A 12,524-nucleotide genomic window follows, 5' to 3' on the forward strand; every position below is an offset into this window, starting at 1 on the left:
CACAGATGCCCGCCACAACGCCTGGCCATTTTTTGGTTGCAGCCATCATTGTTGTTTGGCGGGCCGGGCTGGATTCGAACCCGCCACCTTGGGTGTATGTGGCTGGCACCTTAACCACTTGAGCCACAGGCACCGAGCCCCTTGAAACAGTCTTAAGTTGCCTTGGGTAGAGTGCCGTGGCGTCATCACAGCTCTAAGCAACCTCAAACTTTTGGGCTCCAGAGATCTTTTTGTTTCAGCCTCTCAAGTAGCTGTAACTACAGGCGTGACCACAACCCCTGGCTAGTAAACTATTTTTAGTAGAGATAGGGGTCGCTCTTGCTCAGGCAGGTCTCGAACTCCTGCGTTGAGGCAATCCACCCTCCTGGGCCTCCTAAAGTGCTAGGATTAGAAGCTTGAGCCACCGTGCCGGCCAGGAATGAGGTGTTGGGTGGACAAGAAAACTTTGCACTGCACATACTTACTTAAAGATCCGTTTAATTAATTAATAGGTAATTCAATCATACCGAGACGACATTAAAATAAAAAAGATTTACATAGAAATTTTGTTCCCAATACATCCTGTACTCCAGTCCTACATACGTACTTTTATTTTCTCGTGCATATTTTGCAAATTTGAATACCTAGTTCCCTACTTTTACACGAAGGCTGCAATCTCTCTTCTACATTCTTCGGCACCTGGCTTCTCACACATAATTTTTCATATAAAATAAACACATAGCCTACGCTACTACCCCAGCTTCCCCTCCCCGCATCCCTCAGGCCCACGTGCACCGAGGCCTCCTTCGCGGGTTGTTTCCCGCACTGCCTGTCTGAAGGCTCAGACGGAAGCCCCGCCCCCTCCAGCCCTTTCCCCTGCTCCCGGACGCGCGCCTGGCGAAGGACCCTGCGGGCGCTGCCGCAGGCACCGCGGCGGACAGCCCGCCAGTCAGCGCGCCGCGGTCCTCGGAGGACCCCAGCGACGGCCGTAGTGTAGGGCCGGGTGGACGCGGCGGCAGCGGCGGCGGTCCTTGCGATAGATTACGCTGGTCGTCTCCGGAAAGCGTTTCTCTGGCTCCCTCTGCTCCTGGCTTACTGTGGTGCAGCCGGCGCCATGTCTGTGAGCGAGATCTTCGTGGAGCTTCAGGGCTTTTTGGCTGCCGAGCAGGATATCCGAGAGGCGAGCCCCCTCCCTCCCCATCCCCTTTCCCTTTCCTTGCCTAGCTGGGCCACATCGCCTAGCCCTTCTCCGTCGCTCAGTATCGGGCGGTGGGGACGCCTTTGAGGGTGGGTGCTTCCCCTTTAGTTTCAGGTTAGGGTACTCGCTCGCCCGCACCCCAGAGTCTGTTGCTCCGTCTGGATCCCCACTGTTCGGGTCTCGGCTTTACAGCATCACCTGTCTCGTTTGATTATCAGTTTCCGTCTTTCCAGCATTTCTGTTGAATGGCCGGTTTACTGAAGTTCCAGCCACCTCTTGTTTCAAATATTTGTTGGTGTTTTGTAAGCACACGTGACCCCTTCCTGCTTAAGACTCTGCTATGGCTTTTCATCCCACGTAGAATAAAAATCCATTCTGTGGCCTACAGGGTCTCTTTCTCCATCCTCATTTTATACTGTTTCTCTTTGTGTATTGTGTTACTTTGCTGGTCTTTCGTTCCTGTAGTGCCACAGATAGTTTCCTCCCTCAGGATTCTTGCATGTACTGTTTGCTTTTCCTGGAAAAGGCTTCTTTTCCTTCTTTTCCTGGCTACCTCATATTCACTCTCTTGATATCAATCTAAATGATCTCTTTTTTGTCATGTTTTCTAGTAGCATGTTAAGTTTTTTTGTGTGGGATGATTATTTAAAAAAAAGATTTGAGTCCCCCATTATATACTAAATTGCCAGAGGGAAAGGAATGTTTGCTTGGTTCCCCAGTATTTACATAGTGCCTAGCACATAAATGTGCTTAGTGAATATTAGTGAAATGAATTAGTGAAAAAAAACTTTAGGTTGTATTTAACTCTTCATTTTACATTGTCCCAGTTGGATATGCGGGGTGCTTGGTTGGTTATTATTCTGGCCCCCTGAGGACTCTCAGGTTTTTTTAGTGACTTTTTAAAGTCTCTAGAGGGAATAAATGGAAAAGTCAGGATTCATACCTGGTTATTTTTTGTGTAAATTTAGTCTTTGTGAAGATTAGTAGTGTTTTATGCTATTTAGTGTATTTGGTAAGAATCTGTGATAATAATTATGTTGAGTTTATGTGATTTTGATTTTTAATTCTCTCTAGGAAATCCGAAAAGTTGTACAGAGTTTAGAACAAACAGCTCGTGAGATTTTAACTCTACTGCAAGGGGTCCATCAGGGTGCTGGGTTTCAGGACAGTAAGTTCTTTGTTTTGATTTTGAAGATTTTTTTTAAATCTAATTTATCAGTCTTTTGTTTAGAGGGTTAATCTCCATTCAGAAGACATTTTATTATGAAAAATGTCCAATGTGCTTTATGGTGAGTAAAAATTGAAGAACCACATCGTGTGGTTTAAATAGGGTTGTTTCTATTACGATGGAATTCTGATGATGGCAATTACAGTTGTTTAATAACTCTCTTGTACATTTAGCAGTTTCTATTTGGCCCTTTTGTGTGTGTATTTGAATTCAACCTTTCCGAGAGACTGAATACCTTTTAATATGCATTTGTGTATGAGGTGAACAGTATAAAATGTTCTCAAATTAATGTGTTTCAGCCTGCCCCTTGAATGAAAGTTAAATACGTCAAGATAGTTTATTTATTTTGAGATGGAGTTTCATTTTGTTGCCCTTGGTAGAGTGCCATGGTGTCATAGCTCACAGCAATCTCCAACTCTTGGGCTTAAGAGTGATTCTCTTGCCTCAGCCTCCCAAGTAGCTGGGACTACAGGTGCCTGCCACAACTCCCTGCGATTTTGTTGTTGTAGTTGTCATTGTTGTTTGGCAGGCCTGGACCAGGTTTGAAACTGTCAGCTCCGGTGTATGTGACTGATGCCCTAGCTGTTGAGCTACAGGCACCAAGCTGAAATATGTTTTTAGTTAGAGAATGATATAATAATATAATTTATAGGTATCAGAGGCAAGCCGTTTTTCCACATGATAATGGAGTTGGTCAGCCTGATTGTGAATGGTGGCAAAGGCTTTTTTTGTCCAAACATGGGGGCTAGAAGCAGTCCAATTTTAGGCATTGTCTTAGGACTAAATAGAAATAGCAGCTGGTACACAGCGTTTTAAGGATCAGGTTATTTATGACAACTCACCAATTACTCATGTGTTTCCTAACAGACTCCCTTTTAGCAAGGTTTTGCTTGCTTATTTTTCACTTTTTAGGAAAACTAAAGATATTTTGAGAGCCAGGTTGAAAAGCAGAGATGTGTACATTTAGCTGTGGGATTAAACTTTAAAAAGCTGATTAACTTCCAGATAGACTACATAGATTATTAAGCAAGAACTATACTTGAAATTTTGTTAAGTTTATTATTGTTACATTTGATTATCTTTTGTGACCAGTTCCAAAGCGGTGTTTGAAAGCTCGAGAACATTTTGGTACAGTAAAAACGCATCTAACATCGTTGAAGACCAAGTTCCCTGCTGAACAGTATTATAGGTTTGTAAGAAATGCAGCATTATTTTATAATGTTAACTAAAAAAAAGCAGACAAAAACGGTATGTATTGAGTGATTGCTTACAACTAGGTAAACATTTCTCTACATAGAAGAAATAACAAAAAGAAAAAAGAACCAAACTGATAGTGGTCATCATAAAATTGGCGATTTTATCTTTTGTTTTTACTTTCAAAATTTTCTTGAACGTGAATTACTTTAATGGTGAAAAAATAATTAAAAAGAACATTTGTTATGCAGATCAAAATTGAGAATATTTGCTATATTCAAATTTCTTGTGAAATTGGGTGAACCATACTTATGCTATATATAGCTTTATATACAGTGACATTGACAGTGAATGGGTATATATGGCATTGAGTTTTACCTCAGAGCTTGAATTTCACTAGTAAGTGACATATTTAAGTAATATTTTATGTTACATCATTGAATCTATAACATCATTAATTTTAAGATACAATATTATTTATTTTTATTTTTTTGAAACATTTTATATTTCAGTAGGGAAAAAAATTTTGTCGGTCATAATTGTGAAATGTGGATTGTAAAATGTATCCTGATTTCATAGGTGTTAAATGGGGAAAAATTGCATCTGAGTCTTGATAAACTATGATATAAGAATCAAGAATTCTGGCTTGGCGCCTGTGGCTCAAGTGGCTAAGGCGCCAGCCACATACACCTAAGGTGGCGGGTTCGAATCCAGCCCGGACCCGCCAAACAAGAAAGACGGCTGCAACCAAAAAATAGCTGGGCATTGTGGCGGGCGCCTGTGGTCCCAGCTACTTGGGAGGCAGAGGCAGGAGACTCGCTTGAGCTCAAGAGTTGGAGGTTGCTATGAGCTATGAAGCCACAGCACTCTACCCAGGAGGGATAGCTTAAGGCTCTGTCTAAAAAAAAAAAAAGAATCAAGAATTCCTACTTTTATTTTCTTACTGAAAAATACATTCTTTTTTTTTTTTTTTTTTTATAGAGGCAGAGTCTCACTTTATTGCCTTGAGTGCCGTGGCATCACACAGCTCACAGCAACCTCCAACTCCTGGGCTTAGGGGATTCTCTTACCTCAGCCTCTAGAGTAGCTGGGACTACAGGCGTCTGCCACAATGCCTGTCTCTTTTTTTGTTGCAGTTTGGCTGGGGCACGGTTTAAACCCGCCACCCTTGTTATATGGGGCCTGCACCCTACCCACTGAGCCACAGGCACTGCCCTGAAAAAGACATTCTTTAAGACACATGTATGGGCAATACTTAGCTGGGGTAGATAGTATAAATTTATAAGAAGATTCTTGAAGGTAGGAATTGGCAAACTGCTGGTGGTCAGCTGCCAGTGGGAGCTCAGAGTTGCTTTTTATGTTTTCAAGGGTTGAAACAAAAGAAAAACACAGATAAGAATATATGATAGACAGTGAGAAAGTGGCCTACAAAGACTAAAATATTTACTACCTTACCGTTTACAGAGCAAATTTCCCGACCCGTGCTTTAAAGTAACATAACAAAGCGCAGAGAAGTAGAACTGGTAGGGTCTTTAAAGACCATCTACTCTGGAGGTCACACACAGGCTGCCCTCTGGCTGGATTTGACCCTCTAGGTTTTGTTTGACTGGCCTCATATAGAGAAATATTTTTGAATTTGTTGCTACATTTGCAAAGCAGGGGGCCTAGCCTAAGAATTTCCTATTTTTTCAAGCTTCTAGCTCAGTATCCCAAGGTTTTAAGTCAGTTTGTTTAATGCAAATGGTAATTTTGTGAATCAGGATTTTCTTGGTATTTTATACTCAGATCAAAATGTAGGAACAAGTTAGATATTGTGGCTCGTGGCCAGTTGCAGTTGTCATTAGTCCAGTGGCAACTTTTAATTTTCTCAGAGTAGTATCATTGTCTTTACTGATAAAACTTCTAAAGCATATTCTCCGTATCTTGCATAATCTTTAATTGTAAATTTTCATATTCATCAAAATTAGATCGTACTTCTCATTGATTAAATTTACAGTAAGTAAATATTATATATTTGAACTTGTAAAATTTATACCAAATCCATTTGATACATATGAATGTCATTATTGCCCTTGCGTGTTTTATGTTTGGGCTTCACAAAGATTTTATATTAAAAGGATTTCTAAACTGTTTGAGTTTAACTGTAGTAAACCCATCTTTCTCAAGGTTCCTAACCTTGAAACTTAAACCATGTTTACTTTCTTGCAGATTTCATGAACACTGGAGGTTTGTGTTGCAGCGCTTGGTCTTCTTGGCAGCATTTGTTGTGTATTTGGAAACAGAAACACTAGTGACTCGAGAAGCAGTTACAGAAATTCTTGGCAGTAAGTGTTTTCGTTGGGAGATCCATAACATCAGACATTATAGCTTAGTTTTTGGTGGAAATGGCTCTTGCTTGTATTTTTTGTTTATTAAAACAAGTAAGAACTAACTAGAAAACCAGTTATAGTTGTCCCTCAGTATCTGGGAAGGATTGATTCCAGCAAACCAAAATGTGAGGATGCTCAAGTCCCTTGTATAAAATGACGCATGTGCAGATAATCTATGCATATCCTTCTGTATACTTTAAATAGTCTTTAGAGCACTTATAACATTTAATGTAAATATTGCATAAAAAGTGTTATACTATATTGTTTTAAAAAGTTTGTATTATTGCTCCTTCTTTTCCCCAGTATTTTTGATAATGATAAGTTATCAGGGAGGGTCAGTTATACTTAGAAACACTAACACTAAAAATATGCAGTGAGTGGCTTGCTCGTTTGTACTTGACTATTTCTTTTAGGATTTAAAAAAAATTTCAAGTTCAGGTGGCGCCTGTGGCTCAAGGGAGTAGGGCGCCAGCCCATATGCTGGAGGTGGTGGATTCAAATCCACCCCTGGCCAAAAACTGCAAAAAAAAAAAAAAAATGAAGTTCATAGAAGAGATGCTAGAATAGTATAGGGAATACCTGTTTATACCCTACTTCGATTGAACACTTGTTAACGTTTCGCCATATCTGCTTAGTCTTCTCATTGTGTGTATGTGTCTGTGTGAATTATTTGAAGGTTAGGTGGATATATAATGATTTCTCCATTAATTGCTTTAGTATGTACCTTCTTTTTTTTTTTTTTTTGAGACAGAGCCTCAAGCTGTCCCCCTGGGTAGAGTGCTGTGGCATCACAGCTCACAGTAACCTCCAACTCTTGGGTGCAAGCGAGTCGCCTGCCTCCGCCTCCCAAGTAGCTGGGACCACAGGTGCCTGCCACAGCGCCCGGCTATTTTTTTTTTTTGGTTGCAGCCATCGTTGTTTGGTGGGTCTGGGCTGGAGTCGAACCTTCCACGTTAGGTGTATGTGGCTGGCGCCTTAGCCACCTGAGCCACAGGTGCCGAGCCTAGCATATACCTCTAACAAGAAGGATAATCGCTAACAGAACCATTCTTAGTAATATTACTTTTTGTGAGAATAGAAGGGAAAAATGGATTTTCCTTAATAGCTTTGAAATTCCATAGTGAGGTGTAGTTTGCTAAGGGTGTGGACACATTCAGAAGCCAATTTTTAAAAGATTAGTCCTTTCTTCACTAACAGAGAAATTACGTATATGTATATACATATATAAATATGTATTTATATTCTTAACCTTGAATTACATTCACATTATAACTTTGATGTTTTTAGTTGAGCCAGATCGGGAGAAAGGATTTCATCTGGATGTAGAAGATTACCTCTCAGGAGTTCTAATTCTTGCTAGTGAACTGGTAAGCTTAGTAATTTGCTGGTTCCTTTTCTGATATTTCCACTTTCCCGTTTTTTAAATGGGTACCAAATTCAAGAAGGCTTAATTCTTTTCTGAGCTAACTGTGCCACCAGGTATTCATTGACTGTGCACTCTATTTGTTACAGTTTGGTAAGTATCAAAGAAATGCCAGTCAAAATGATGAAGTAAGTGTGCATGCTTACAAGTGTGTGTGTGTTGTTCTTTTTTTTTGAGACAGAGTCTTACTCTGTCACCTGGGCTAGAGTGCCATGCATCAGCTTAGCTCATGGCAACCTGAAACTCCCAGGCTCAATTGATTCTCCTGTGTTAGCCTCTGGAATAGCTGAAACTACAGGAGCCTGCCACAACACCTAATGTTTCTATTTTTAGAAGAGACAGGGTCTCACTCTTGCCCAGGCTGGTCTTGACCTCCTGAGCTCAAGCCATCCTCTCACCTCAGCTTCACATAGAGCTAGGATTACAAGTGTGAGCCACTACATCTGGCCTTTTTTTGTTTTTGTTTTTTGGAGCTGGGAATCTTTGCTATGTTGCCTAGGCTCATCCTAAACTCCTGTGCTCAAGTGATCCTCCTGCCTAGCTGAGACTGTAGGTGTACCTAGCTTAATGTTAATGTGTAAATTTTTTTTCTTTTTAAATAGATTCATGGTCTTGCTTTGTCACCCATGTTGGACCTCCTAAGCTCAAGTGATCCTTCTCCCTTAGCCTTCAGAGTAGCTTGGACTGTACTACCACACTTGCCAGTTTTTCTTTTGTAGAGATTGGGTCTTGCTATGTACCCAAGGCTGGTTTTAATTCCTGGCCTCAAGTGATCCTTCTATCTTGGCCTTCCAGTGTGCTGGGATTATAGGAGTGAGCAACTGATCCAATGTGTGAAATTTTGAAAGATGATAGTATCTCTTTTAGAGTAATGTGGCCAGGTGCAGTAGCATACACCTGTAATCCTAGCACTCTGGGAGGCTGAGGCAGGTGGATTGCCTGAGCTCACAGGTTTAAGACCAGCCTGAGCAAGAGCGAGACCCCACCTTTAAAAATAACTGGGCGTGTGGCAGGTGCTTATAGTCCCAGCTACTCAGGTACTCAGGAGGCTGAGCCCAAGAGTTTGAGGTTGTTGTGAGCTATGATGCCACAGCATTCTACCAGTGGCAACAAAGTGAGACTCTGTCTCAAGGAAAAAAAAATAAAAACGTAATGCATATGTTCCTGGTAACTGGTAATTCATCTAATCATTTTGGAGAACAGTTTACTTGTATAACTATAGAAGTTATCCACTTAATCTCTGGGGAAATTTTCCTCTTAAAATTTAAAGAAGAGGCTGGGCATGGTGGCTCATGCCTATAATCTTAGCACTCTGGGAGGGTGAGGCTGAAAGATCCTTTGAGCTCAGGAGTTTAGGACCAGCCTGAGCTAGAGTGAGACTCATCTCTAAAAATAGCCAGGTGTTGTGGCAGGCTTCTGTAGTCCTAGCTATTCAGGAGGCTGAGGCAGGAGGATCTCTCAAACTCAGGAATTTGAGGTTGCTGTGAGCTAGGCTGATGCCAGGGCACTCCAGCCTGGGCAACAGAGTGAGACACTGGCATAAAAAATATTTTTTTAAAGAAGAATAAAAGCTGTCAACAGAAGAGTAGTTGTGACAGAAACTGCAGCCTACAGAGGAGAAAATTTTACTGATTTTGGGTGATTACAGGTGCAGCTAAATAGATGGGCTCTAGAAATGCAGTCACATGGCCTAGATTTGAAGAGGTACCTGACTGCTTTGATCATACTTTGTACATTAGCAGATGAGCTATAAGTTGATGCTTGCATAATTTAACACATTTTATTGTGTAATAACCAGTTTAATAAATTAGAGACATTTTTGAAGCTGTTATATTCTTTATTTGGCAGAAATGGTCTCATTTTCACTGGGCTGCTTTTTAGGAGAACATCCTGTTTTGTCTGTGCTTACCTGTATCCTGAGATAGAACATAAGTATAGCTGGTTATGCCTGAGGTTCTGCAGTTGTGATTTGGAGAAGACGTGCCACAGAGGCCCCACACTGTCACATACCCCTGTTTCTCTTTGTGCAGTCAAGGCTGTCCGTTAACAGTGTGACTGCTGGAGACTACTCTCGGCCTCTCCACATCTCCACTTTCATCAATGAGCTGGATTCCGGTTTCCGCCTTCTCAACCTGAAAAATGACTCCCTCAGGAAGCGCTATGATGGATTGAAGTATGACGTGAAGAAAGTAGAAGAGGTGGTCTATGACCTCTCCATCCGGGGCTTCAATAAGGAGACAGCAGCGGCTTGTGTTGAAAAATAGGAGGCTCTCCCTGGCCCTGGCCTTGCTGACCTCAGCGGTTGCCAGGAAGGGGTGAGCACAGAGTGCCTCTTATGGTAGTTAGGACGCCCAGTTGCTGAACACTGCGCTTTATTTTCTTAACCAGTTGTGTGGTGTGAATATCAGAATTGAAACACTTTTGGGTGGAATTAAAAAAGTAGCCTTTACATGACAGATTTTTTTCATTGTTTCAGTGAATTTGCTCTGTAATTCAGTGTATTTCAGTTCTGTCAAAAAATGTAAGTGTCAGTCTCTTGGTAAAGCCCTTTTCTTGCTTACCCGACTGTGGATGTACTGATTGCGAAGTTTACTGTCTCGTTTGTGGTTCTTCTAGATGTGATGCTTTACATTCTCTATATCCAAGTTAGCCATCCATACCCAGATGTAGCCTGGATACAGTATAAAAATAGGTAATTAAAAAGGATGGTCATCAAGCAAGGAAAACTTACTTTACATATTTTCCCTTCCTTGTTTAAGCCTTGTGAGTAAATCAGATGTTGAATTTTTTTGGCCAAGGGAGTAGATAGCCCAGGTTATTTCTCACTGCCATCAAAATAGGAAAGTTTAAAATGAAAAGTCAGGCTCAACAGATTATTTTGCAAAGTTTTGTATTAAGGGAGTTAGTAACACCGTATCATTTTGTCGTGCTGTGCAGGGAGTAGGGCTTAGTGTCTTCAAACACCTCTGTGTTCTGATATTGCCTTATCAGTATGTTGTTGCAGCAAGTAAAAATTGAAAAATTGTGTTCACACATCTTGAACTTACAAGTCCTGTGATATTTTCCTAAACTATAAAACTTTCTGTCTTATCAGCCAGCTATACTGTTTGGTCTAGATGTATAACCCACATAATAAACAAAACCCTGACTAGTATGTTAGAGAAGAATGCTGTGCTTTGCCAGGAAGAAAGAGAAAACCTTGAATTTAAAAAAAAAAATTGGTTTGATTTGGTAGTGTTTTCTAGAGTAAGAAATTTCAGGTTGGTGGCTGTCTGAACAGGTTTTAAATTTACACTTCGGGACAAGTCATGTAAATCTCATTGGCAGCCTCCCTCCCTGTTTTCAAATGGTACTGAGAATATTTTCCAGGTAACTCTTGCTATTGAATTGAAATTAACATGGTGACTTAATCCATAGTTATTTGGTACCCACTGAAAAGAAAGTGCTAGTGTTTCTAGAATAATATGAAGGTTTTAAAAGTGTTACCCTTTCTTGCCAAATAATTAATTTGGCCTCCCTGTTTATAGGATAGGATATTTGGCCTGGCCCTTACAGCTTATATGAGGCCAAATTACTGGCAGACTACATTTTCCATCATGAGGAAAGAAGAGGAAATGAGGCATGAGTTGCTGTGCATTGGTGGATTTTAGAACAATTTTCTTGACAACTGTTTCTACAGAATTTATAGAGAGAAAAAGGTGTTAGGTTCCTAAAAGTGCCCAGCTGGTCACTTAACATGTGGACTAATAACACTGCCTGGATGGTGCATAGAAGGCTTTGCAGTTACATGATCAGACATAGGCAGTAAGTTTAATACAGATTTTTGTTTTTCAATTTTCCCTTTAAGTGTTGATTCTGCTCAAGAATATTAAAGTATTCACCAGAAGTTGTAGATTTCCATTTTAATAAATGCAGTTTAAGTGGAGGAACACATTTTAGTCCTGAAATTCCATTTGAGAATTTAGAAAAGTCATGTTTATAATTCAGTTTTGTTTGTTGCTGGCTTGTTGTAAAGCAATAAAAATGTTTTTTGGTCTTTTTGTCACTGAGTGTGCTGCCGTGAGAACTATTCTAGGTAGAGAATAAATTCTGAATATTTTTGTGGCTGAAGAAGGCCAGGGATGGCCAGCACATGCTGCTGTGTAATGGTCACACTAGCCAAAAGACACCGGCCACTCAGTTCTTTACTGCGAAGGTTAGATAACATTTGTGTGGGCTACCTTGATTAGGGGGATTAAAGGTAGTTGAACTGAAGATGTTGTGAAAATTTGGCTTTGGTTTTAGTATGCCAGAATTACTGTTTTTAATTTTAGAAAATAAAGCAGTTAGAGAAATGAGAGGAATTAGGGGATACTTTCCTATGGATTTATTTATAGGAGGAAGAAGAGAACCTGTCATAAATACTTGGTGAAATTTGCCTTGTCTTAAACTTTGAATAATATGAGTAATGCTTAAGGTCATAAAAACGAAAAGCTTTGGTAGTATTTTGAGACCTTTACTTAAATAAGTGGCTAAAGAGATGAGACAAACATGTAGGTTGCTCCTGGCATGGTTTCATAATTATAATTCAGAAATTAAAGCTGTTTCTTGTTCTGTACTAAACTATTTGTCCTTCTTTTCAAACACAGCAGCATTGGCATGCCTGACACCAAAGGCTTTCCCTGAGTCTGAGATAATTTGTTAGTAGCCACTGTAATAAGCATTGAACAAGCACAAATGAACAATTTCCCCCAACCCAATGGTTAAAAAGAACAAGCATTTAAGGAATTAAAATTGCCAAGACTGATTGGTTGAGTGAGAGTGTGCTGAGGGAAGGGAGTATTCCAGCATAGCTGCCAGGTGTGGGCCCGGGTGACTAAGTGGAGTTGGTGCTGTTCACTGAGGTGGGGAAGGCAGGAGGACGTGCATGTGGAGGGGGCTGGGCAGCTGAGGCATTTGCTTTTGGATTTTTTGCATACATGATGCTTGTGGAGCAGCCAGATGAATAAATCAGAGGTGGGTAAGATCTGTCTGGAGAACATGTAGTATGAGAAGAGTCCTGAACTGAGGATGAGAGTTTGATTAACAGCAGCATGGTTTTAGTGAGTTAGAAGCAGTAGAGTCCACGAGAGAGTAGGGAAATGGTCAGAGAGG

At 40.6% G+C, this 12,524-nt stretch overlaps 2 protein-coding genes across 2 annotated transcripts in view; one reads left to right on the plus strand and one right to left on the minus strand.

Moving 5' to 3' along the window:
• The window catches only part of NIFK (nucleolar protein interacting with the FHA domain of MKI67), a 21,264-nt gene extending 20,169 nt beyond the window's left edge, over positions 1-1,095 (minus strand). Inside the window, exons 1-3 of the mRNA XM_023514809.1 lie at positions 1,084-1,095; positions 868-1,025; positions 679-685 (exon numbers count right to left, since the gene is read on the minus strand). Of these exons, the coding sequence (XP_023370577.1) occupies positions 679-685; positions 868-1,025; positions 1,084-1,095 (177 nt within the window). The remainder of the gene's footprint in view (positions 1-678; positions 686-867; positions 1,026-1,083) is intronic.
• On the plus strand, positions 848-11,988 carry TSN (translin). The gene is made up of 6 exons (XM_003792645.3): positions 848-1,159; positions 2,252-2,345; positions 3,498-3,594; positions 5,808-5,923; positions 7,256-7,335; positions 9,422-11,988. Exons 1-6 carry the CDS (start codon positions 1,094-1,096, stop codon positions 9,653-9,655), a joined length of 687 nt encoding a protein of 228 aa, XP_003792693.1. The 5' UTR covers positions 848-1,093; the 3' UTR covers positions 9,656-11,988.
• Positions 11,989-12,524: the final 536 nt, after the last annotated feature.

The sequence above is a fragment of the Otolemur garnettii genome, unplaced genomic scaffold (assembly GCF_000181295.1).
Source record: "Otolemur garnettii isolate 467f Iridium unplaced genomic scaffold, OtoGar3 scaffold00059, whole genome shotgun sequence".
Taxonomy (NCBI): domain Eukaryota; kingdom Metazoa; phylum Chordata; class Mammalia; order Primates; family Galagidae; genus Otolemur; species Otolemur garnettii.

Excerpts from the sequence above, each read along its gene's own strand:
- TSN (XM_003792645.3), top strand. The coding sequence starts at position 1,094 with ATGTCTGTGAGCGAGATCTTCGTGGAGCTTCAGGGCTTTTTGGCTGCC. Across the intron at positions 2,346-3,497 it reads GGGTGCTGGGTTTCAGGACA|TTCCAAAGCGGTGTTTGAAA; the intron begins GTAAGTTCTTTG and ends TTTTGTGACCAG. Across the intron at positions 5,924-7,255 it reads AGTTACAGAAATTCTTGGCA|TTGAGCCAGATCGGGAGAAA; the intron begins GTAAGTGTTTTC and ends TGATGTTTTTAG.